Raw genomic sequence first — 27,356 nt, forward strand, 5'->3', positions numbered from 1 at the left:
AACAGATGGAAATAAAATGTGTCAAGACGATGGTTGTGTACACGCTACACGCTACTTGTAAAGCTACAACTGCAGCAGACAATAGTGTTCTGTTTTTTGTTTTTTTTCCCCCCGATTTTTTATCCCATTTTATCCCCCATTAGTGCTCATTTGATTTCTCAATCCTGGTTGCTACTCCATCCTCTGCCGATCTGGGGAGAGCTGAGACTGGCTCCATGCTTCCTCCGAGACATGGGCAGTCAGTCAGCCGCTTCTTTTCACCTGACAGAGGAAGCTTCACCGGTAGGACATAGCACGTGGGAGGTTCACGCTATTCCAACCAGTTCCCCTCCCTCTGAACAGGCGCCCTTAACTCATTGAGTGCCAAGGACGAGTATGTTCATCAATTGGTTTAGTAACGTAGAGTGCCAAGGACGAGTATGTTCGTCAATTGCGTTTTTGACGGTGGGACGTGGATCAATGCCTAATACATCTCCTGTAAAATTTTGGGGCAAGTTGAATGTGTATAACCTATTTTACTGACCCATTAGGTGGCGACAGTGCTCTCCAGATTAGAGAAAGTTGAGTAAAAACAACAGAAAAAGCTGTGATGAAACCATTCTCATGAGAATGCTTTGGCTTTTCGCTGTCGCGCTGGGAGCCGGCGCACAACGGTGGGGGGCTCCGAAAATAGACTCTGGGTGCAGCACACTTTGAAACGCGCAGCAGAAAGCCCAGATAGCCCAGAATCGGACGCAGCTTCATCCCAGCTCACAGCCGAAACCCCAGAAACGAGCGAGGCGAGCCCGATCCAGACTGCCCCGACGAGCGGTGGCCATCCGAACGTGGATCCGCAAGCAGCAGAGACTCGCCTGTCAAGCAGCAGAGCGAGCAAAGCCACCAGAGACACACCCACGGAGGAGGAGTTTGGAGTAGAGGGGGGTGGGGGTGCTGTTATATTGAAGGAAATTACTGTTCAGATGTTTCAGGTCAGAAAATATTAGTTTCAGAGTCAGTGATTTGCTTGAAATGCTTAATTTCACAAAAGGCTCAATATCTCAGCTTTCTAGAAGGAAACGCCTGTTTTTGCTGTTTTTGACCTATCTTCTCCGGCTGATAACTAAAGAACGGAAAATGATATCAATAAACTTTTTTTTGCTGCTGATACAATAGAGTCTCGTCGTTCTTTGTGCGTGTTCGGTGTTTACATAGTAATATCACACAATATTCTGTGGGCCTCGAGAAATCACTGAAAACGCTCTGAAACTCTGGCACTGGGAGCGTCCGTTCTCCAAAAGTGGTTGGCACTCAATGAGTTAACGACCAGAGGAGGAAACACACTAGCAACCAGGATATTGCATGTTTTTGTGAAGGGGGTTCCTATATGAAGGAAACCCCCGGGAGGCACGGGGAGAACATGCAAACTCCACACAGAAAGGCCCTTTTGCCGACCCCACCCGGGCGGTGGGCACTCGAGGACATGCGGACGGGCACGCATTCCTTCAGCGTTCACCTCGTCCCCAGGTGGGAATCGAACCCACGACCTTCGAGCTGTGAGGCGATAGTGCTTACCACTGCACCACCGTACCTCCCTTGCAGCAGACAATAGTTATAGCTCACGTTAGCTGGCTGGCATGAATGACATCGATAGTTAGCATATAATGTTAGCGTAGCTAGCATGGCGCTCGCTATCTTCAAAAAGACTGTTATCGACAATCTGGCATAGCATTCTATGCTGTCTGTTAGCTCAACCATCTAACGTATAGCAACTATTTGAATACCCGGCTATGGTTTCAACAGTGTTTGTTTCCTTTATCAAACTAAGAGCAGCCAACATTAACATCCAGTGTCTAACGTTAGTAGTCAGTGATTTTCACTGGATGCAGGGCAAACATGTTTGTCTAACCTGATGTACAGTAGGTGTTTACAGTAACGTTAGATTCAGAACACTGTCCAATGAGGTTATTATCTACCTTATGATCTCACACTGTGGGATATGTCTTTCCACCACATCAGCATTATGATAATGATAATAATAAACTTTTTTCTTTTCTTTTTTTATTGTTCTTCAGCATGGTATACAGAGCATCTGTTACATTATTACTATTCTTTTCTTGTGTCATACAGAGTGTTATATTATTCATACATACTAGGGCATTCACAGACTAGTCGACTAGTAAAACCACTAGTCAACACTGTGCTTAGTAGTTGACTAGTCATTAATTATTTATTTTTATTTGTATTTTTTTTACCTTTAAGAAAGAACATGAGGTATTTACACGACATACATGGACTATCATATCCCATATCCCCCACAAAGAACATCAAAACACAACAAGAAAACTGCATAAGATACACAATAATCCAAGAACAAACAAGACTATTGGACAAACAACCAAACAAAAACAATGCATTCAAAGTAAATACATACCTGCCCTGTTGGCAGCTAGGAAATGCATAGCTTTAAATTGGAAAGCATCCAATCCCCCAGCTGTAGTTCACTGTTGGAATGAACTCTCAAGCTACCATACGTTGGATAACATTTACTACAAGAGCAAAGGCAGATTCTTAGACATCCCCAAAATATGGCAACCACATACAGAGTTTGACTTTAAGAACTTTTTACCCCAGTGTCATTAGGCTTATCAGGATAGGAGCTGAATGCATTGTTTTTGTTTGGTTGTTTGTCCAATAGTCTGTGGATTATTGTGTATCTTATGCAGTTTTCTTGTTTTGTTTTGTTGTGTTTTGATGTTCTTTGTGGGGGATATGGGATATGGGATATGATAGTCCATGTATGTCGTGTAAATACCTCGTTTTTTCTTAAAGATTAAAAAAAAATTATATATATATATATATATATATAAAAAAACGACTAGTCGACTACCTTTAGGGACGACTAGTCGACTAGTAAAATTCACTAGTCGTGAATGCCCTAATACATACATACATCCAATCATACCCCTGCATTCCCCTCCCCACTCCCCCCTCTCTCTCAATTCCCATGTATGCATATTGACAGATGTATTTAGTACCACACATTTCCTTATGCTCTTCTCCATACATGTACATAGTCATCTCTATATCAACTCAGGGGCCCTTTACACGAGGACAGTTTCTGAAAGAAACGACACAATAGCATTTCCTTCACACCTTTTCCTTCACACCTTCTCCCTGTTTACATGAGCGCTGTTGAATTTTTAAAACGCCGTAATGTACATGCCAGGTCGCTAGGTGGCAGTGTGGTGAGCTACTGTAGGCTACTGGCAGTGAGAAAACACTGTCGACGTGCTTTTGTAACTAACGTTAAATGCCGACAGGGTACAGCCATCGGCTCCTCGCAGCAGTAACGTTCTAAACATGTAACTGAAGTTGGCCGCAGTGTAGCTTAATTCTGAATGTTGCCAAACTTCATTCATACTGACGTTTTATTTGGTTGCCAACTCGCGCATGGCTATGGCGTAATCGCGTGTGCAGGCACGTCAGCGTTTCTGAAATGTGCCGTTCCAAAGTGATTACATGGAGCGCTCAGCCCCGCTCAGCGGGAAGCGTCTCAAACAAATTTCACTCTGGAGGGTGGTTCCAAAATGTGTCGTTTCCTAAGCGCGAATTCGCCGTCGCCGTCTAAAAGGGAGGCACTAACGATAAAATAATTCCCCGTTTCCATAGGAAACCGTCCTCGTGTAAAGTGCCCCTCAATGTTTTTTATATTCATTAACAAAAATAAAATACAAAAATAAATCATAACATGTACATATCTGTAGCTATTAAACCTTGAACTAAGGGATTCCTTGCCCTGCACAATCTCTTATACAAAGTCTGCTCTACTTGGCGCTATATACTCAATCCAATTTTCCTAAATTCCTTTAAACGTATCCTGTTGCATTCTGATAGAATAAGTCAGCTTCTCAATCACATATATATCATGCATTACTTCAATCCAATCATCAACACTAGGTGCTTCGGCCTTCAGCCATTTTCTGGTAATTGCTTTCTTACTTGCAATTAACATGATTCTAAATATGTTTGTCTCCTAATCGCACAAGCCCTTGGTCTACTTCCCCAAGTATAATACATCAAATGAGAGTGGAAGATTCACTTTGGTTATCTCATCCATACATTTCTTTAACTCTTGCCAGTAACCTTTTAGAATAGGGCAGTCCCAGAATACATGGAAATGGTCAGCTCTGTCTGCTCCACACATTCTCCAGCACCTTGTGTTTTGATATTTTTTCTGTGCAGGAGTTAAGAAATATCTTGTGATATTTTTCCATCCATGTTCTCTCTAAGATGAGGAGCATGTTGTTTTCCACTGTTGTCCAAAGACCTCTTCCCATTCCTCCACGGTCATCTCAATAGTTGCTTCTCTCTCCCATTTCTCTTTTATATATATTGTGTCACTGCCCTTCAAATCTTCCACTCTCATATATAAATTATAAATTAGTTTTCTTCCCAAGTTTGATTCATGTGCCGATGTAAACATATTAATTATTCCCAATTCTGATCCATCTAGATTCCCCTCTCTCATTGTTTGCTCTATATAATGTCTTAATTGCAAATACCTATAAAAATCCTGATTAGCCAAGCCAAATTGATCCTTCACTTCTTGAAAACTTTTAATATTCCTATTCTTCAGTAACTCCCAGGGGATCTTGGGTCCCCGCTCCCATGTTTTGAATCTCCTGTCTGTTCTATTTGGTATGAATTCTGAATCATGTGCAATCCATCTTATTAACCTACTATGCATTGTCAAATTATTTTTTGTGATTATTGTAGACCAAATTTTAATTGATATGTCCAGCCATGGATTTGCCTCCTCTCGGAGGTGTCTCCTCAATTTATTATCGGCTATTATAGCCTGGATAGGAACACCATCTGTTGTCATAACCTCAATTTCTTTCCACCTCGCTTTATAAGAAGGATTCCACAGATTTAACAGTTTTTATTTGCACTGCCTGGTAGTAACTCTTCAAGCACGGTAAATCTAACCCTCCCTTATTCTTAGGTAACTGCAATGTCCTGTACCTGATTCTCGGTCTCTTCCCTTGCCAAATATAACGCGAAATCATTTTGTCCCATTCTATGAATTCCCTGTCAGTTACTTCCACAGGTAATGTCTGGAATAAATAAAGTAACCTCGGAAGTATGTTCATCTTAATCACTTCTGCTCTGGCATTAATGCCCATAAAAGGCATAAGATTCCATCTCCTAATATCATTTTTAATTTTACAAAGTAGAGGGTCATAGTTAGCAGATTTTAGTTGACCTAGATCTTGTGGTAAATTGATTCCCAGATACCTCATTGATTTCAACTCCCAATTAATGTCATATCTTTCTCTAATGGCTTGGTCTGGCCTATAAATGAAATAACCTGTGTTTTTTGTACATTACATTACATTACGTCATTTGGCAGACGCTTTTATCCAAAGCGACTTACAATAACACATTTTTTGTCAGCAATAGAACAATCAACTATGGAGCACAGTCTGTGACAACTACAACTTCTGAAGGAACAGTGGTACAAGTTTAGGTTAGTGGTACAAGGTTGGTTAGGTTTTTTTTTTTTTTTTTTTATATAAGGAAAGAGAGAGACGAAGTTAGATCAAGGAGGGCCCAGATGGAGCCTGAAAAGGTGTGTCTTTAGTCTTCTCCGAAAGATCGGCAGTGATTCAGCAGTCCTGACTGAAGGTGGAAGCTCGTTCCACCATTGAGGTGCCAGGGACGAGAAGAGTCGAGATCGGGATGAGCGACTTTTGAGCCCCCGTAGCGAAGGAGGGGCGAGGCGACCTGCACTGGTGGAGGAGCGAAGGGAGCGGTGAGAGGTTTGGAACCTGACCATGGATTGCAGGTACCGGGGAGCTGACTGGTGTACTGCCCTGTAGGCCAGTACCAGTGTCTTGAATTTGATGCGGGCCAAGATGGGAAGCCAGTGGAGCTCCTGGAAGAGGGGAGTGACGTGAGAGAATTTGGGTTGGTTGAATATCAGACGGGCTGCAGCGTTCTGAATGAGCTGAAGCGGTCGGATGTCGGTGGCAGGTAAGCCGGCCAGAAGCACGTTGCAGTAGTCCAGGCGGGAGGAGACAAGAGACTGGACCAGGAGTTGAGTCGCTTCTCTTGTGAGAAAGGGACGGATTTTGCGGATGTTGTAGAGAGAGAACCTACAGGAGCGCGCTGTAGCAGCTATGTTGGCAGAGCAAGACAGCTGGTTGTCAAGGATCACCCCAAGGTTCTTGGCTGTTTGGGAGGGAAGTACAGTGGTGTTGTCAATGGAGATGGAGAGATCTGTAAGAGGGCAGTCTTTTCCTGGGAGGAAGAGTAGCTCGGTCTTACCAAGGTTGAGCCTGAGGTGGTGGGCAGACATCCAGTCGCCAATGTCTTTGAGGCATGCAGAGATGCGAGCCTCGATTTGAGTGTCAGAGGGGGGGAAGGAAAGGAAAAGCTGGGTGTCATCAGCATAGCAGTGATAAGAAAAGCCATGAGAAGAGATCACATAGGCAAGAGATCTGATATAGAGAAAGAAAAGTAAGGGGCCCAGGACTGAGCCCTGGGGGACACCGGTGGTAAGAGGACAGGATCTGGAGAGGGACCCTCTCCATGAGACCTGGTATGAGCGATTCGAGAGGTAGGAAGCAAACCAGGAGAGTGCAGAGCCTGAAATGCCGAGGTCAGACAGAGTGGAAAGAAGGATTTGGTGGTTGACTGTATCGAAGGCAGCAGACAGGTCAAGGAGGACAAGAACAGAAGAGAGGGATGAGGCCTTAGCAGTGTGAAGGGCCTCTGTGACAGCAAGAAGAGCTGTCTCAGTGGAGTGAGAGACTGCAGAGGGTCCAGGAGGTCATTTTGGGAGAGATAGAGAGAAAGTTGTTCGGACGCTGCTCGTTCGAGGGTTTTGGAAAGGAATGAGAGAAGAGAGACAGGTCTGTAGTTGTGAATAGCAGTAGGGTCAAGGGAGGGTTTCTTAAGCAGAGGCTTGACTCTTGCAGTCTTTAGAGCAGGCGGGACAAGACCAGAGGACAGAGAGGAGTTAATGAAGGTAGTGAGGAAGGGAGATATGTTAGGTGAGATGGTTTGGAGGAGAGAGGAAGGGATAGGATCGAGGGGGCAGTAAGTGGCTCGGTTTGAGCTGATGAGTTTAAGCACTTCATCAGGAGAGAGAGGAGAGAAGGAAGGAAATCCAGGGACAGGGGGCCGAGAAGTAGGATTGGAGTCGGGAGTGTTAGTGAGGGTGGCTGGAGGATGGAAGGAGGAGCTGATGTCATCCACCTTTTTAGTAAAGAAGGTTACAAAATCATCAGCAGAGAGGGAGGAGGGAGGGGGAGGGGAGGGAGGGTTGAGGAGCGTGGAGAAGGTGGCGAACAGTTTACTGGGATTGGATGCAGAGGACTGGATTTCAGAGATGAAGAAGGAGGTTTTTGCTTTAGAGACAGCATCAGTGAAGTTTGAGTGGATAAGGTGGTAGGAAGAGAGATCTTCAGGGAGATGTGATTTTCTCCATTTTCTCTCAGCTGCCCGAAGCTCAGTTCGATAAGTTCGCAGAGATTCAGTCAGCCAAGGAGAAGGGGGAGAAGATCGGGCAGGCTTAGTGGTGAGTGGGCAAAGAGAATCAAGAGCGGAGGAGAGAGAGGAGAGAAGAGTAGTGGAAGCCTCGTCGGTGGACAGCAGAGCAAATTGCTCGGCAGGGGGAAGTAGGGAGAGGACGGTAGAAGAGAGGGAGTCGGGAGAGAGAGTTTTTAGGTTGCGTCGGGTGGTGGTAGAGTGAGGGGGAGATGGGTGGGAGGAGGGGAGGGGGATGGGAAGGGAGAAGGTGATAAAGTGGTGGTCGGAGACAGGAAGAGGAGTCACAGTGAGATTAGAGGTGGAGCAGGATCTGGTGAAGACCAGGTCAAGCACATTCCCTGCTTTGTGAGTAGGAGGAGATTGAGAGAGGTAAAGGTCAAAGGATGAGAAGAAGTTAGGGAAAGACGGAGATTGTAAGGTTACTGGCTGGATGTTGAAGTCTCCCAGAAGGATGAGTGGAGTACCATCCTCAGGAAAGACGGAGAGGAGGGTGTCCAGCTCGTCCAGAAAGTGACCAAGCGGACCAGGCGGGCGGTAGATTACCACAATGTTGAGCTTGATGGGTAGGGATACGGCAACTGCATGGGACTCAAAAGATGAGATAGACAGATGAGAGAGAGAGGTGACAGTGTAGGTCCATTTGGGAGAGATGAGGATACCAGTGCCACCGCCACGGCCAGAGGCTCTAGGGGTGTGGGAGAAGGAATATGCAGCAGAGAGCGCTGCAGAAGTAGCAGTGTTTTCAGGAATGATCCAGGTCTCTGTGAGAGCTAGAAAGTGGAGGGTTTGAGATAGAGCATGAGCCGAGATGGTCTCAGTTTTCTTAACAGCCGACTGACAGTTCCAGAGACCTCCGGCAATAGTAAAAGGACTGTTTGCGCGCTTAGGGTGGGAGAGATTACCAGAGTTACTACCCCTGAAGCAGCCGTGTCTACGGCGTCTGTGGGCTGAGGTTACAACAGGGATGGGAAGAAAACACATAGTTAGGTAGATGAGTAGGTAGAATAAGAGAGGTAGCAAAAAACCCTATTCTATGGCCTCCCCTCGAAGGACTCCCGCAGAAAGACTCCCTTGTCTTTGTGCACGAGGCTACGTGCCGCTTACCGCTGCCGCTGTAGACTGACAGTGTTCAGAAATACTGCTTCAACAGGGCTATAAGCCACACCTCTCTAATCAGCGCCCGTCGTTCCCAGGTGGGTGATTGGGCTGGTGTCAGCTGAGAGCTATCAACCAGCTATCAACCAGCTGAGCCACAGGTTCACTCAGAGACAGAAACTAGCCTAAAAAACTACTCCTTTTAGAATAAGGAAATAGCAGACACAAATAACACAAATAACACAGCCTAAGCACTTACCCACTGAAGCCAAAGTTAAATCACAGAGAGGGGTATCCACAGAAGAGCAGTTCTATGTCAGACAGCTAATGTGCAACTGACAAGACCTTACTGCAGCCAAACTTATATGGAGCCTATAATCCACACCTCTCTAATCAGCGCCCGTCGTTCCCAGGTGGGTGATTGGGCTGGTGTCAGCTGAGAGCTATCAACCAGCTATCAACCAGCTGAGCCACAGGTTCACTCAGAGACAGAAACTAGCCTAAAAAACTACTCCTTTTAGAATAAGGAAATAGCAGACACAAATAACACAAATAACACAGCCTAAGCACTTACCCACTGAAGCCAAAGTTAAATCACAGAGAGGGGTACATTTACCTTGTAGCCTGATAACAGCCCATAGTCTGCTAAGGTCGACATAAGTGCTGGGAGGGATGTATTTGGCTGTGACAGGTATATTAATACATCATCTGCGAATAATGCTATTTTCTGTACTCCCCCCTCCATGTTTATACCCTGTGGGCTCTATCGTTGCATCGGCCTATGAACTGCGCCCAACGCCAGACGCAGCCCAGAGTAGTGGGCGTGGACCAGCGCACTCGATATTTTGGTATCGGCACTACACGCAGCCTTAAGCATTACAACCACGCCTTTTAAGCGTAAAATTATGCACTATCTGCTCATTGGGGAAGTGCAGTAAATGAATCACATGCTTCACTTTTCAGCTCCAATTCCACGGAGCGATCCAGTCCGGTTTCAGAAAAGCCTGGGGGGCTCTGATCTCCCCCCCTCCCTTTTATCCCCTCTGTCTGTCTCCATAGGCTATTATTCCATATTATTCTCAAACCAATCTAACTGCAGTTTAAATACTGCAAGCATGTAAATATGCTACACTATAGCAAGATCAAAGTGAAAAGAATGTTCTAAACGCATCAGCTAGAAAAATATAGCCTATCCCTATGATGAGATTAGATTGGTGAAAGTTTGTCCAGAATGATATCGTTTTGCTACCTTTTCTTCTCCCCTGCTGCACAGGTAAGGTCCTTGCACACAGAGTCCGTTTTTTCGTCCGAAATTGACGCACGAAAAAAATAAAAATACGACCTCATTTGTGTCAATGATCATTGACACACCGAGTCCGACAATTACGTCCGTCATTTAAGTTTTCGGACGAGGTTCGATTTTTTTGCGTTTTTCCGCATCCATGAAAAGCGTTTTGAGAGTTGTTTGACCACCCAGAGCCGCCGTAGCTATTCACAATGAAAAATGGCATCTGAGAAGCTAATTCACTTCGTCTCCCAGCACAAAGCACTTTATGATAAAGGAAGTAAGGAGTACAGAGATGCGGATTAAAAAGACAGAATGTGGCGGGTGATTGCAGACCAGCTTGGAATGCGGGACGGTAGGTATTGATTGCAAAACAATTGATGTATGGAAGATTAGACAGACGTGCTTGTACGCTAGGCAGCTAAGCTAATAATTTGCATTGTTTTGTATAGTTGAGAGAGTGAAACAAATGTGGCGTAACCTGCGAGACACCTATGTCCGCCGCAAGAGAGAGGAACGGGGGACAAGTGGACAGGCGGCTACAAAGACAAAGAAGTGGAAATACATGGAAGTCATGTCCTTTGTGGCGTCTTCCACCACCAAGAGAAGGTAACCTAATTGCACAACAACAATGATGAATAGTTTAGCAGAGTGCAATCTCTGCTACCCGCCCGCACAGTATAATTATTTAAAACAGATACCATGTTACTTTCATTCAACAGGACAGATAGCAATATTCGGGAGGAGGATGACGACGACGAGGAGGAGGAGGATGAAGATGAGACCGTGGACGGCACACAGACAGAGAGGGAGGACAGTTCAGCCGCATCAGCTAGCCGAGGTGCAAAAAAAAAGAAGCGGACAGAGAGGGAAGACAGCCTGGAGAGATACATGCAGTGGAAGGAAGCAAGAGACGAAACAAGAGAGAGGGAGCGAGAGATGGATCGGCAGCAGCGTGAGGCTTCGCAGGACCTGCAGACAGACGAGGTTGCCACCTTCCTCTACAGCTTGGCCCCCAGCATGAGGAAGCTTCCCCCAGAGAAACTATCTTATGTGAAAATGAAGATGCAGGAATTAGTACATGGTGCTGTCTTTGGGGGAGTCACCCCCTTGCCCTTCTATCACCAGTTGGATTCAACCTACTAGGGTCAGCTATTTGGTGACATACTAAAAACAAAAAAAGTAACACATTCTGTTACTATTTGTTATGTTATATAAAAAAAATGTTAATATTTGTTAATATATTTTATTTTTCTACAACGATTTAAATGTTGGATCGCTTAATTTCATTAAGTTATTAATACAAATGTTCTATGTGTATTGTCCGTTCAACAATTTATTATGATGCATGAATTTATTGTAGCACTTTTTTACACCTGTAGCACTTTTTTTACACTGTATTCTTCAGGTTCTGCTCTTCTGACCAGTGTTTTGTATTTATGAATGCAGAATAAACAGGGAACGTTCATTGGTCTTTTGTTCTTTTATTTCATGTAAACATTCATTATTTATAATGTATTTAATTACAGTAGACTAGCCTATACGTGGCAGAACAATCTTTATAGGCTACAGCTATTTAGTCAATGTCACATTTTAACTATTTGTCAGCAAAAACATGCTGTAAAAATAGGCCAGATCATTTTAACAAAGCCACAAGAACATTTTAATTAGGCTATCATTTTTTTCTATAGTCCACGGCGCACACGCTCGTACTGCCATGGTACTTCGCCAGCAGGTGAGACAAAATATTCCTTGAATGTGTCTCGAATCTGCAGAGCCTCTGCAGATGCCCGGTTGCCCCTTGGCCTCTGGATCTCCTGTAGGCATGCAGCATTGCCCTCTTCAGCATCATTAAAGCTGTCATCCTGGGCATGGCCAGCTTCCTCTACGTCGTAGCGCAGGTAGTTGCATAATATGCAGGTTGCTTTTACGATGCTGTCTGCCAGATCGGGGTTCACCTCCATTGGCCTTTTGAAGACCCTGAAACGCTGGGTGAGGATCCCGAATGCATTTTCAGAAATGCGTCGCGCTCTTGACAGGCGGAGGTTGAAGATCCGCTTCTCCTCATCAAGACCTCTTCCAGGGTAGGGTCGGAGGAGGTATGGCTTCATCGGAAAAGCCTCATCTGCCACGATGACGTGGTTGATCCTCCCTCGTTCAGGTGCAGATGGAAGCTCCACTGGGGGTGGAATGTTCAAAGTTCCACGCTGGAGGGAATCGGCAAATATGCCCCCGTCGCTATTCCCACCATAGCTCCCCACATCTATGGCAAGGAAACGGTAATCCGCATCCACCAATGCAAGGAGGACAGTGGAAAAGGTGCCCTTGTAGTTCCAGAACAGGGAACCTGTATTTGCAGGGGCCTCGATCCGGATGTGCTTCCCATCAAGAGCTCCTAGGCAATTGGGGAAGTTCCAGCGTTCCCCGAACCTCTTGGCTGTGTGCTTCCAGACCTCCTCTGTTGGAGCTGGCATGTACTTCTGCTGGAGCTGCAGCCAGATTTGGTCACAGGTCTCCCTCACAATCTTCCCCACAGTGGTAATGCCCATCCTGTAACTGCTGGCGATGGTGGTGAATGAATCCCCAGTGTTGAGATATCTAAAATCATACAGAGAATGATGAATAAACTTGTATAATAATATAATAAAAATGAAATTATACTAATACTTATTATATATATATATATATATATATATATATATATATATATATAGGCCTATAATTATTGTTGTAATTATAATATATTAATTGTAATTAATTAATTTATAAATAATAATGATAAACAATCATAATTATAATTAATTAATTAAATTGTATTTAATTTCTAAATAATTATATATATATATATATATATATATATATATATTAATTATATATAATTAATCATTATATAATATACAGCTCTGGAAGAAATTAAGAGACCACTGCAGAATTATCAGTTTATCTGGTTTTACTAGGTATGTGTTTGAGTAAAATGAACAATTTTGTTTTATTCTAGTAACTACTGCGAACATAACATGTTCATATTCATTTTTAAACAACACAATACTAATGTTTTAACTTAGGAGGACCTCACACATCAATATTTGGTGGATAACCCAGATTTTTAATCACAGCTTTCATGCGTTTTGGCAGGCCCAGACCAAATTAATTAATTGATTAACGAACAGTGAGGCCTGCCTCGCTTCCTTTGCACTGTGCTCCAAGCACAGACGCAGTGCATAGATAATTATTTTTGAAATAAACACCAACAAAAATTTATGAAATTTTTGTTTGCTAAAAATATGTTAGGTCTTTCAAAAATGATTAAATCGATATTTTTTCAATAGCTACATTTTGACTGGGCCGGTAAATATTATATAAGGCCGGAATTTTGGAACGATACAGGCTGCATGGCTGTATAGGTCGGCCAGAAAATATCCTAGTGGAATCCCTGCTGTCCGCGGTGCTGAAATTGAGCAGAGACACATCACTTTGGTTGAAACAGTCTGCTTTTCGTGGTGAATTGAACTTTCGGCCCTATAGGCTATTTTTTTCTCTCCATTCTAGCAATCAACAGAATGGACTAATCGTTCTATGATTTTGCATAGACCTATTGTGTGTCTGTGTGTGTGTGTGGGGGGGGGGGGGTAGGTGTGTGTAGGTGTGTGTGTGTGTGTGTGTGTGTGTGTGTGTGTGTGTGTGTGAGAGAGAGAGAGAGAGAGAGAGAGAGAGAGAGAGAGGGAGAGAGCTTACCTCAGACACACTGCCAGCCGCTGTTCTGGATCAATAGGATCGCGGTAGTTGGTGGTATATTTTTTAATGTGTGGTTCCAGTATTGCTAACAGCACATCAAACTGGTCCACTGACATCCTGAAATAGACCTTGAAACGGTCGGGGAAATCCCGCAGCTCCCTAATCAGCAGGTTAAATTCTCCATACTCAACACGCCTGGTGAGGATTGGATGGACCCAATACCTTCTTTTTCTTTTTCTGTTTCTTTCAAGAAGAGCGACGACCACAAAATCATCATCGCTGCTTGATGACTCCATTTTGACCTGTAGCTACTGCGAATTTTCGCAACGAATATTGGATAATTCGCATCGGACTCAGTGTGCAAGGTATCTGTGCGTGACTTTTTTTTTCGGATGACGTATTCAAAAACGGAGCGAACAATTCGGACTCCGTGTGCAAGGTATCTGTGCGTGACGTTTTTTTCCGGATGACGGATTAAAAAAACGCAGCGAACAATTCGGACTCTGTGTGCAAGGACCTGTAGGATGATGCACATAAATATAGCCTACATTATGTAAAGTCATTGCATAAATGTGTTTTTATTGTAAAACTAAAATGTGAAGTAGGGCCAATTTATTGGAGCAGACATCACAGTAGGACATGACAGTAGAACCGCGTTACACTGTCACTCATCTAAATCACGTTAAATCTGCAAGGGATATATATAGCCCCAATATGACATATATGTTTCACATAGGGTGGTGTTTTCATTTCGATGTTTTATTTGGTCCAATATTGAAATGTTCTACAATTGCAGGTTGTCTTATCATTACACATTATTTAGATCTACCTTTCTACCTTCTACCTTCCTATCTATTTCGGCTCATTTGGTTGCTATTTATTAGCTAAATGAATTAGCCCAATGCATGCTGGGAGATTTCACATGTGTGGCTGTTGCAGGGAAGCGGACTTGTGTTGTGTCTGTCTGAGCGAGGGAGTCAGAGAGAGAGAGAGAACCGACAAACTTTTTTTCAAGCAGTCGTATTGTGCCTGTCAGACTGATGAGCAAGAGAGAGGGAGTGACACAGAGAAGGGGGCAGAGGAGAGGCAGAGGAGAGCTCCGCGCAACCAGCGCACTGAATAGGCCTGGTTTTCAAAAGAGCAAAACGCTAAATTAACGGCAGGAGGGAAGATATCATTAGGCCGGTATTTAAGGCCGAAACGCCCATTCTCGCCCATTCTGGGACTGCGCCACGCCTATTTCGCGTAAAGCGCATTTCGGGGCCTAAAGCAGGGGTGGGCAATTATTTTTCATGGGGGGCCACATGAGAAACCCAGATTGTTGCCGGGGCCGAACAAATATTGTCATGCCGTAACCCATGGATGGGTAACTTTGATGATAGAGAGGGCCACAAAAAATGTCCTCGCTACCAGGTTTTGCTGAGGGCCGAACGGCGCCAGCGTGAAAAATTTGGTGCATTTGAAGCCACGTTTAGAGGAATAACTCTTTTTAAATTAACAGTTGTGATGTCATTATTCAGTCTTAACCACCAATATTTCATCCTTTTCTCACTCACTCCTATGTCACCACCTGCTCTCAGGGCTTGAAATTAACTTTTTTGACCACCTGCCAATATGGCTGCTAGATTTTAAAGTTGCCAGCCAATTAGAATTTCCACTAGCCAAAATGTTTTTCTTGAAATAAATCAGAATATGAGTGGGTTAATTTAAGCATAAGTATCAGTAAGTGGCCCGGGATGATCAAAGCCTGTGTTGAGGGTCACACAAACAAAAATGCAGTCTTGAAGCGAAATAAATCCAAAACCAATGAGTTATTTAAATTTCTAATTCAATGTAGCCTTTTAGTCATAAAGATTATTGAAAGATATTCCATATTCCAGACTGAAATGCTATAACAGAAGTAGAGTATTGGCCAGAATGACATGAACATTTGGACACTTATTCAGCGGGTATCTTGCATGTTGCGTTCAGGTGCACTGTGTAAAAACAAAACAAAAAAAAAAACATTTTTTTTTTTGCAATTCCATCGCGGGCCACACAGGTGGCGCCCGCATCCGGCCCGCGGGCCGTAGTTTGCCATGTTGCTATCTTCCCGAGGCAGGCGCAAGGCACGTTTTTTTGCGTTTAAGGCCAGTTTTTGCGCCGAAGGCCTGTGGGAGAATAAGGCCCTGTATGTTTTCATTCTGTTTTATCCATTGGCTCAGCGGTTCCAGGAAAATGGCGAAGAGGAGGGGACTAGCCGCGCACCCTTGACGGCAACCACGTTTTAGCGTGATAGACTTTGAGATGCTCCCATTTACCTTGATCCTAGCTGTTGGCTTATTGTATAAAGCCTGTACGGTTTTTATGAACCCTTCATGAAAGCCAAATCGTTTCAATACATTATACAAAAAGTCCCACCTAACAGAGTCGAAAGCTTTCTCAGCATCCATCCCCACCATTACCAATTCTACCCGCTTCTCAATTAGATTTTGCATTACATGCAATGTGCGTCTAATGTTGTCTTGTGTCTGTCTCTGTGTTATGAAACCTGTCTGATCTAAATGGATTATGTCCGGTAATATTTTTTCTAAACGTCTGGCTAGAATAACTGTGAACAGTCTATAGTCTTGATTAAAGGAAGGCTTTCCCGTGGGGAATATGAAGATATATTAAATCTCACGCCCCTAAGGAGTTGGAATCTGTTGAAATTTTTTGAATTGGTTGTTCAGAGCCTGAGCAATCAACCAAAATCCACTCTGTGTGTGTGTGTGGGGGGGGGGGTGCGGGGAGCCGAAATCCTACAGTTCCCACAATGCACTGGGCTCGCGTGGCCTTCGATTCCACGCCCACCCCTCAGGCATTTGGCTGATATCAAACTCCAGTAGGTGGCGGTAATGCACATATGTTTGCCAACCGCCATAAAACTCAAAGAAGAAGAAGAAGGCTTCGACATAAAAACATTAGGAGAAGAAGAAGAAGAATTTATTTTTTTGCCTCCAAATTGCACCAAATTTAAATGGTAGTATATATGTCGGGAGATGTCTTCATAAAAAAAAAATCATGCATTTTAAGGCATTTTCCTAGGAGTTATGAGCATCTGATGTTGTAACTATTTCATGTAAAAAAAAGTACATTGCTCAGCGTTGATTTCGTAACTTCAACGCACCTTCTACTAGATGTAAAATTTGACGAGCTTTCCAATGCCGCCAGTCCCGTGTCTGTAAGTGCTTCCGTTCCCGAGATATGGTTCTTTGCAAGGAGCTATGGGGAGCTAACATTAGCTAGCCTAGGCTATGCGGTGAAAAAAGATGGCTGCCTTTTGTTTTTCTTCAGGACCTCTGAAGGGGCGTGGAGGACCTCTAGAGGCGGAACCATGGCAGCACACCCCCACAACACTTGTAGTTCATAGGTGCTTGACTTCCGCAAGGCGGACTTGGCCTCTCTGACGTAAAACGCGTCGGCGAGGCCAAAAAATATGTGAGAGATGGTTGATTGCTCAGGCTCTGAACAACCAATTTCAAAAATTTCAACGGATTCGAAAACCTTGAGGCGTGAGATTTAATATATCTTCATATTCCCCACGGGAAAGCCGTCCTTTAAGGACCCTTATGGGTCTGTAGCTGGAACATGCCGTTTTATCCTTTCCTTCCTTAGGGATCACCGAGATGATGGCTTCCCTCCAGGAATATGGGACTTCTCCCCCCTTCAACACCCAGTTAAATGTAACCCCAGCTCAGTTAAATGTGAACCCCTTTATAATTAAATGGTATTTTTACTTTCTTTCCAGGAGACCACAGAGGGTGAGATTCAACTATGTGCTCTCTGAGGAGACACTATGTAGTACAGGTGTGCCCCAAGGAACAGTCAGTTCCTCCTTTCTGTTTACCTTGTATACAGATGACTGTGTCAGCTCACATCCCAATCAGTTCGTAATTAAGTTCTCAGACGACACCGTGAAACTTAGGCCCAATCCCAATTCCTATCTTAACCCTCAATCTTAACCCTCAGTCTCAAAAATGCGCACTCCCGCGAAGTGCTAGTGCTGTCCCGATTCTCACTTTGTTAAGTTAAGGGTCGAGTTTGAGGGCTCTACGGCACTCAGTTTTGAGATTTTCCACGACCACACTTGGTGGTGAGTGCGATCCCAGAATCCCTTGCGTGTCATCAGCTAGATCCATTCAGATGGAAGATGGCGGCGAACGGAGGAAAAAAGTAGCCCGACAAAGTTAAGTATTTCCTTGTTAATAGCGATGTAAAAATTACGATAACCATTGTATTAGCTTAGTTTAATGTCATTTTATGGATTTCCGTTTTGGAATCCTAACAACAATGTTGCTGCTAACGAGTGGGTGCTAGAATGACCGTGCTTTCCGACGTGAGGGCTGGCTTGACTGCAGTTAAACACTGCAGTCAAGCCAGCCCTCACGTCGGAAAGCACGGTCATTCTAGCCCCACTTGTTTTGTGGTGCGTTGCATTACACGTAGGCTGTATCTTGATAAAAACAACTCAACAACGACATTACCACCGAGAATTATGGCATTTCGTAACAACGTTAACAATGTTATAATATAATAATAATAATATGGCTTGACCAGCACGGCTACTGACTATCGATAGTTAGCAACAACAATTGTTGTTAGGATTCCAAAACGGAAATCCATAAAATGACATTAAACTAAGCTAATACAATGGTTATCATAATTTCTACATCTATATTATCAAGGAAATATTTGTATGGATGCTTTTTTCCTCTCCTTTTGAATTGACAGACTGGACGGAGCTTTGGCATACTGCTGCCCCCCACAGTCTGAAGACGTATCTGCCTTTAAGGGCTGTCCCATTTTAAAGTCGCAAGATAGCCCTTAACACTTAGTTTTGAGGGCTACTAAGATTGAGGGTTGAGCTTGAGGGTTAAGATTGAGGGTTAAGAAAAGAATTGGGATTGGGCCTTAGTCTGCTCACGAGCGATTCTAACATCCTCAGCCATACATCTGGAGTGGACAGGTTCATAGAATGGTGCGATCAGCATAATTTAAAAATAAATGTAAACAAAACAGAGGAGGTCATCGTAGACCCCAGGTCCATAGGAGACCACACTATGATCAAGGTTCACAACCATAACATCAAACAGGTCTCCTCCTATAAATATCTAGGAGTGCAGATTGATCGGGATTTGAGCTGGCACACGCATGTTACAACTTTCTGCGCAAAGATACATCAGCGTCTACACTTTCTTCGAAGACTCAGGCTTTTTGGAGTCAGTGTGAATATTATGTTGATTTTCTACAGGGCTAGTATAGAATCCATTCTGAGATATGGTATTTCCAGCTGGTTCGGCAACCTGACTGTTAAATACAAATCTCAAATTGCTAGGCTTGCACAAATGGCTGGGAAGATCATGGGGATGTCCACCGCCCCCGATCACCCCCGAAGCCATTTTTGAGCAATCAGTGATAAGACAAGCTCGGAATATCTTATCCGAGCCCTCGCATGTACTGAACCCAGAGTACGAACTACTGCAATCTGGCAGGAGATATAGGATACCGTGGTGCAAATATAATAGATATAAACACTAATTTGTTCCTCTGTCAATCAAAATGATTAATGACAACTAGAAATGACTAGAGACACTTTATCACAGGGGTATGTGCAATTATGTATTAATTTGTATTATGCAATGTTTTTGGTTTTGGTGTTTTCTGTAAAATGTTCTATGTATGCAGATGTGGCCCTGTCTCCAAGACAAATTTCTCCCAAGGGAGACAAATAAAGAAAAACCTTGAACCTTGAACCTTGTATTCTCTAGCATCGGAATTATAGTACCTCTAAGTGCCTTGTACCACTCCGAGGTGTACCCATCTGTGCCCGGGGACTTGTTGGCCTTGAGATTTGAAATCGCCGCATTTATTTCCTCTGCTGTAATTACCGCCTTTAACCCCCTATTCTGTTCCTCCATTACTTTTGGTAAATTCAGATTCTCTAGAAATTGATCGATCTGGACTTTATTATCAATTTTTGGTTGAGCATATAGTTTCTTATAGTAAGATTCAAAACAATGATGTATATCTTCTGTCTTATACTTGGTTGATTTGGTTTGTGAGTCTCTTATCTTGTAAATATTATTTCTTGCCTGTTCTTTTTTCAATCTATAAGCCAACAGTTTCATTGATTTACTCCCAGCCTCATAATATCTTTGTTTCATAAACATTAATTTATTTTGGGTCTCCTGTGCATAAATGTCCTTTATCTCTGCTTTTTTCCTTTTGATTTCCCGGTGTATGTTTTCATCTAGATTATCTTTATGTTCTCTCTCTAATCTTTTCAAATCTGATTGTAGTGTAGTTAGTTTATGTTGTAATATTCTTTTTAACACATTCAGTGCCAAGGACGTCTGTGGACGTCCTAAAAAAAAGTAACGAGGAGTGCCAAGGACGTCTGTGGACGTCCTAAAATCATAATTCATATTATTCCATAATTCTGCTGTTTAAGGTCGTACCTAGCCAGTGAGCATGAATCCCTTCAAGGGATCACACGGCGCCACCTTAAACATCGTCACAGGAGCTGCTCCACCCACCTCAGATCCTTTACTTTGTACAGGAGACAGCGGAGAAAGTGGAAACCGATGCATGCTTTCTGCCAGCGCCGTATATATTGCTCTGCCTACAGCGGAGAGTGGGCTCGGCTGCATCCGCGCTCACAACTGAGCTCTTATGCTTCTATCTATCTCCACACGATTTCCTAGAAAGCCAGCATCCGAAGCCGAACGGCCATGCCTTTTCGTTCAGTCGCGTTTGCCCATCAAGGAAATGATGCGCGCTGGGATCTGTCCGGGGCAAAAACGAGAAAACAAACTCTGTGCGTGTGGGAGGAGCCCGCAGCTCAGAGGTGGAGAGGGGAGAGGGGGGAGGGGGGAGGGGGGGGGGGGGGGAGAGGGGTGTGTGACACACACAGGCTGCACAGAAACCACACCACACGCCACCACATCAGAAAACACCAGCCAGAGTCAGTGAATGTGCTCGAAATTAGAGTGCCAAAGGTATTCATAAAAGGGCCTATATCTTGGAAAGTCAAAAAAAACGACAGAAAACCCTTGAAAGTGCACTTTTTTGAGAGGCTGTAATTTCATAATGGAACTGTCTAGAAACAAAATTTCTTCTTTGGAAGAAGCAGGAGTGTTCAATGTTTCATTAAAGTCCAGCCCTGTTAATATAGCCATAATAGAAAAAATTCTATAGCTGTTTTCAACTGAATGGAAGTGAATCTGGCACAGGCTCCAGACAATTTTACTGAAGCGCTGTGGCACTGAATGTGTTAAGTATGCTGATTAGGCGATTATTTTCCCTCGCATAACGGCCTTGCACGCATCCCACAGCACAGGTGGGGACACATCCCCATTGTCATTCTCCTCTATGTATGTCTTTTATAATCTCCTCCTTCCTGTGTCCCTTCAATACACTTGAGTTCAGTCTCCAGAGCGTTGTTTTTTTCTCATTTGTCAAATGTATGGTTAAATACAATGGGCTGTGGTCCGACAGATCCATTACCCCTATATCGCATCTCTCCACTCTATATCTGTCCTTATTGTACATCAGAAAATAATCAATCCTAGAATATGTCGAGTGTGGTGAGGAGAAATATGTATAGTCTTTGCTTGTGGGGTTCAATTCCCTCCACACATCAATAATACCCAATTCAGACATTAGACCCTTGTTTTTTTTACTAATTGCAGTGTTTTGCAATCCTCCACCTGTAGAATCCAGCTGTGAGTTAAGTCTTTGATTCAAATCCCCTCCAACAATCAAGACACCCTCCACCTCCGATGCCATCAAGTCAAATATCTGCCTGTAGAAAATCCAATTTGAACCCGGTGGTGCATAAATGTTGAGAAGGGTAACCAGCTCTCCCTCTAATCTCCCCTTGACCAATATATATCTGCCTTCTTTGTCTCCAGTCTCTGATATTTTCTCAAATGATATCCCCCCTGATATTACTATAGCCACTCGTCTTCTATGCCCTGATTTATAGGATGCCGAAAATATTTGATTATATCCATTTCTCTTAAGCTTTTCATGTTCCTTCTCCGTTAAGTGAGTCTCCTGCAAAAAAATGACCCCCACCCTATCCTTTTTCATCTTACTTAGTATCTTGCTTCTTTTAGTTGGATTGAGCACTCCATTTACATTATACGAAGCTAACTTAATCCCATTTTTTTGTGTCGCCATTCTTTTCCATGTGATCTGCTTTGCATCATTCTCCTATCTTCCTTCATCCACAAAAAAACCCCTTTGCTACAGTAACAGTAATGTACATTGAACAAAATAAAACAAAAACCTGGAAAGAACATTCTCCAGTAATGAAAACAAAAGACTTCCTCTTGTGAGGTCTGCATCTTGACCCTATGTGAGCCCAGATGGTTAGTCGGCTCTGAGGGGAAACCCCTATACCCAAAAGGCAGGGGGCCCTCATTGCTAAAGTTAGCTTGGTTCATACGTCCCTAGCAGCTCCGTGAACTGCTTCCCCGGCTTATTTAACTGATTTCAGAAATACATTCCTGTCCATTGATAATGATTTTTTTTTTATTAATATTATTTTTTTCTTTTCTTTTTTCTCATCACATAAATACAGTCTTCTATACCTTTCTTTTCTGAGTGGCGTTGTTATTACCTGCTATCTATATATAGCCAAATCTCCACCTTAGTGTCCTGTGCCCCATCTACTATTTCCTCCTGAAGGCTTGCAGTTTCTCTTTGAAACTCCTTCTTGGCTCCTGGGCGCTTCCCTCATCTCCCGCCCGGCCCGCCCGGCCCGCCTGGCTCGCCTGGCCCGCCGTCCGCCACGTCTGTCGCCTGATCCTTTCCATCCAGTTCTCCGCCGGCTTAACCACCATCACCTGGAATCCTCTCACCGCCATGTCCTTAGTAGCTTCCTCCGCTGTGTTGTATATGCATGTTTCCCCCTCATAAAACACACAGAGTCTTGCTGGGAATGGTGTCTGGAAGCGTACATTCTTCTCTTTCAGTACCCTCTTCGCCTCGTTGTACTCCTTTCGTCTTCGCATAACCTCCGGTGCGTAGTCATGGTCCAGAAACACTTTCTTCCCCTCGTACATGAATCCTTTCTTCTGCCATGCGATCTTGATAAGCTCCTCTTTGCTCCGATAGCTTAGCAACTTCACCACAATAGATCGTGGCGCGGCATTGTTTGGAGGCCTTGTAGCTAACGCGCGATGAGCTCTCTCAATCTTGAATTCAAATGACTGCGGCATGTCCAGTTTCTCTCTGAGGAGGGTCTCCACGAAAGTGATCATTGATTGGGAATTCTCCTCTGCTCCCTCCTTTACGCTGTGGATCCTTGCATATCCGACATGCTAACCAGTCCTTTTTTTTTTTTTACATCTCTTGTCACCAGGGGGTGCTGCAGCGCCCACCGCACCGTGCTTCCAGCGCCGTTGTGTGTGTGTCAGAGTGGGACATTCTTTTTAAGCGGTTTTATTCACTTGATCCCAGCATTGCATGATTTTTAGTTATTCGGTTTTGGACCAGGTTTGATCAGTATAGCTCCTACGAGCATAACATATATATTTTACATTTGGGTTTATTGCCTGTGTGCGTGCGTGTGGGCGTGGGGGTGGGTTACGTTATAGAAGGCCCGGTTCTGATAGGCACGGTTCGCCACTGCATATCGAATACAGCATCGTTCTGTATCAAATTTTCATTGTGGCCCTAAAATTCTTTATGTGCTGTTAACTTTTTCAACTTAGGAGCACACATGCTCCTTGGGAAAATAGTAAGCGTCGAGACCTTGTCCAAGGTACGCCCCCCACAATCTCTCCAAATGCTGTGGGAAACACCGTTATTAGTATATTTTTTTCTTAAGGTTTTCTTTGCTCTAACAAATGCTTTTTGTTTTTTTTGCAATATGGAAACTCTTGTTTATGATTAAACTGAGCAATGGACCTTTATAAGAGAATATTTGTATGATTTCAATTGTCACACTCTTATGAATATATGTGGTTTGTTTTAGTAATGGGGGGAAATGACCATTGAAAGAAATGTGGTGAACATCCCTTAACCGGCTACTTTTCCTATCTGGCCGGCTACTCAGAAATTTGGGGAACCCCCGGATATATCGATGATGTATGGATATATCGTCCCCCCCTAGTGGTGACTTACCAAAGTCATAGCGGTAGTAGTTCCAGCTCTCGTAGCGTCCTCCCTGCTGATCGTCCAATCCCTTCTCTCCGTACTTATCGTATTTCTTCCTCAGCTCTTCGTCTTTCAGAACCTCGTACGCCCGGTTCACATGCACAAACTTCTCATGGGCAGACTCGTCGTGCTGCAAGAGAGGAAGAGAGAGAGAGAGAGAGAGAGACAGAGAGGGGGGGGAATACAAAGAGACATAGAGAGAGGGAGAGAGAGAGAAAAATAGAGATAGACAGAGAGCGAGAGAGAGACAGCAAGAGAGAGACGATCAATAGGTTTGATAGATTGACCATCTGAAAAATTGATAGGTCACACGGCGTTCTTTCTAAGGTTCACAAGATTACACCGATTGTACCGAACTGACCAATCACAGCAGCTCGTTTAACTGAGAGGAGGAGCCAGTCAGCGTAATGAGCTGACTGGTTGGTTGGTCTCCTTGTCAAAGCATTTTTTATAAAGGTTTTTAGCTGCGGCCAGCAGCTCTATAAGTTACTCTGTTGGTTGGTCCACAAACAAATCTGAAATTCGCATCACTGCTCGCAGCTATTGCGAATTCACACTTGTTCTTTATTAAACAAACAAAAACATTTTATATATATATTTTATATATATATATACACAAGTATATATATATATATATATTTTATATATATACAAGTATATATATATATATATATATATATATATATATATATGGTATATGGGTTTTTTTAACAAACAGTTCTTGTCAGGGTGTTTCTGTTTTGGGGTTAGTAGTCCCTCCATTGCGATCACAATAATGCTAATTCAACCAATCTGCAATATTTGTTGCACTTTTTCAAAATTCCTGCAATTTCTCTGCAAAAACAGCAAAACAAGGTGTGTTTTTGTGGTAACCCAGTGTGTTTTTGAGGTAACTCGTTTTTCAGAATCAGAATCACTTTTATTGCCACAATATGCAAGATTACATACAAGGTATTTGTATTAGTATGTAGTGTAGCGGTCATATCAATATTCACAGATAAAAAGAAAATATCTAAAAGACAAAATCACAACATTGGGGGAACTCACAGGGCTTGTCAGGGTGTTTTTAGGGTAACTCATAGGGTTCTTTTCGTGGTGTTTTTAGGGTAACTCATAGGGTTCTTTTCGTGGTGTTTTTAGGGTAACTCACAGGGTTCTCATCGGGGTGTTTTGGTGTAATTCACAGGGTTCTTGTCGGGATGTTTTTAGGGTAACTCACAGGGCTTGTCAGGGTGTTTTTAGGGTAACTCATAGGGTTCTTTTCGTGGTGTTTTTAGGGTAACTCATAGAGTTCTTTTCGTGGTGTTTTTAGGGTAACTCCCAGGGTTCTCGTCGGGGTGTTTTAGGGGTAACTCACAGGGTTCTTGTCGGGGTGATTTGGGGGTAACTCACAGGGTTTGTGTCGGGGTGATTTTGGGGGTAACTCACAGGGTTCTTGTCCAGGGTATACGCAGCAATCCCGAAGTTAAATTCAATACTTTTAAAGACCTTTTTCAAGACCCTTCCAATTGATTGATTGATTGATTTATTGGGTGAATGTCAACAATACAGGGAAATCACAGACAATCACCGAGGATAAAAACACAATAAAGCCTACGGATAGGGATGGGTACCGTTCACATTTGAACCGATACCGGTACGATACCGGTACCTGGAATTCGGTACGGTACCCAAAACGGTACCATTTTCGGTACTTTACACGCTCTAATAACAAAAAAAATTACAGTTGTAAAAAAAATAATAATCCAAACTTCTCAGAGAGAGCGGTCAGTATTCACTAAAGCCTTCATATCTCAGGCTCTGTAGCACATAGAAATATAAAATAAAAAGCATTTGAGAGCTTAACCCTTTGGCTTTTCGTATTATATTTGCCCTAATGTTCATTAATAAAATGTTTTATCTTTAACCCCTAAAAATAAAAATATTCTAATGCATTTTAAGAAATGTTAATAAAGATTATGGCAAATGTAACCCTTCCAAATAAAAAGCCACGGGTTTAAGCTCTCAAATGCTTTTTATTTCATGTTGATAGCTACTATACAGGCTGAGGAAATACGTTATGTTGAACCCTTGACAATTACTGCAGCAAGAGTAACGTTAACGTTAGCGTTAACGCGTTAACGTTAGCGATCTCTGTTTTGCAGTCGTTGTGAAGACAGTGAAAAGCCCCGTTATCTAACAACCACAACGGCAGTGAAACAACTTATCCAGCTAACGCTAGCTAATTAAATAACGTTACCTGATGTTGTATAATAAGTCGATGCCTCTCTCAACGTTACAGCTGAGGAGGTTCTGCTAACGTTAGCTGTGGTGCGCTGCCTGCTTCATTCACCCTCAGCCTATCTAAGACGTTACAGTCTTCAGCATTTAGCTAAATATATCTTGTGTTTGACCATGCTTCCTCAAGTTTGAGGTGTTTCCCTACTAGTCAGCTTTGCAATTCACATCACAAATGTTGCAACCAGTGTTGTCTGAGTCTATCTTGGTAAAGTGTAGCCACATTTTTGGACCGCTTTCGGCTGCTCCTGTTTTGCTTTCAGGATCTTCAAGTAGAGTGACGTACTGACGTAACGTGCTCTCGCGTGTTGCCTTAAGGTTCCGTCGGAATTTCTATTTTACCCACTCTCTTTCTATTACTCAGATGCGTTCAAGTACCGAAATTAGGTACCGTTAGTTTTTATGTGAACTGGTACGGGGCAGTACCGACGTATTTCGGTCGGTGCCTGTAAAAGTACCGAGTTCGGTACCCATCCCTACCTACGGAGTACTACGGAGTGACAATAAAAATCTTGAATCTTGAAAATCACCACCTCAAGCTGTAACCGGTTACATCAGCGTCACACCTTTAACTAACACTTACTAAACATTGAGTTTTAGATTGCAAAACTTCCCCTCCCACCTGGAGGGGAAGGACACCTATGTGAGAATGCTGTTCGTGGACTACAGCTCAGCATTCAACACCATAGTACCCTCCAGGCTGGTAAGCAAACTCAAGGATCTGAGACTAAGCACAGCAATGTGTGACTGAATCCTGGACTTTCTAACAGACCGCCGCCAGGTGGTGAAAGTGGGCAACCTCATCTCCTCCCCACTGACCATCAGCATAGGAGCGCCACAGGGGTGCGTCTCCAGTAGGGATGGGTACCGAACTCGGTACTTTTACAGGCACCGACCGAAAGTGGGCGGTACTACCGAGTATCAGTTCACATGACATGAAACGGTACCTCATTTCGGTACTTTTTTTTTTTCTATTATAATTTAAAAATGTCGGTACTTGAACGCATCTCAGTGATACAAAGACAGCGAGCGAGATAGAAATTCCGATGCAAACTTGAAGGCAACACACACGAGGGTGGGTTACGTCAGCACGTCAGCACGTCACTGCCAAAACAAGCGGAAGAGAAGAAGATGGCCTCTCGCTTGCGGTCCACTTCACAAAGATAGACTCAGACAACGCTCGCTGTAACATTTGCGATGCGAAGTGCAAAGCTGGCCAGGGGAACACCTCTAACTTGAG

General features: G+C 43.5%; 1 protein-coding gene across 1 annotated transcript in view; it reads right to left on the minus strand.

Annotated features, from left to right (window-relative positions):
- dnajc10 (DnaJ (Hsp40) homolog, subfamily C, member 10) overlaps nt 1-27,356 on the minus strand; it is a 181,438-nt gene that overhangs the window by 146,030 nt on the left and 8,052 nt on the right. The window contains exon 4 of the mRNA XM_083638422.1: nt 23,807-23,969. Coding sequence (XP_083494548.1) covers nt 23,807-23,969 — 163 coding nt within the window. The remainder of the gene's footprint in view (nt 1-23,806; nt 23,970-27,356) is intronic.

This window comes from Poromitra crassiceps, assembly GCF_964638095.1.
Source record: "Poromitra crassiceps genome assembly, chromosome: 6".
Taxonomy (NCBI): Eukaryota; Metazoa; Chordata; class Actinopteri; order Beryciformes; family Melamphaidae; genus Poromitra; species Poromitra crassiceps.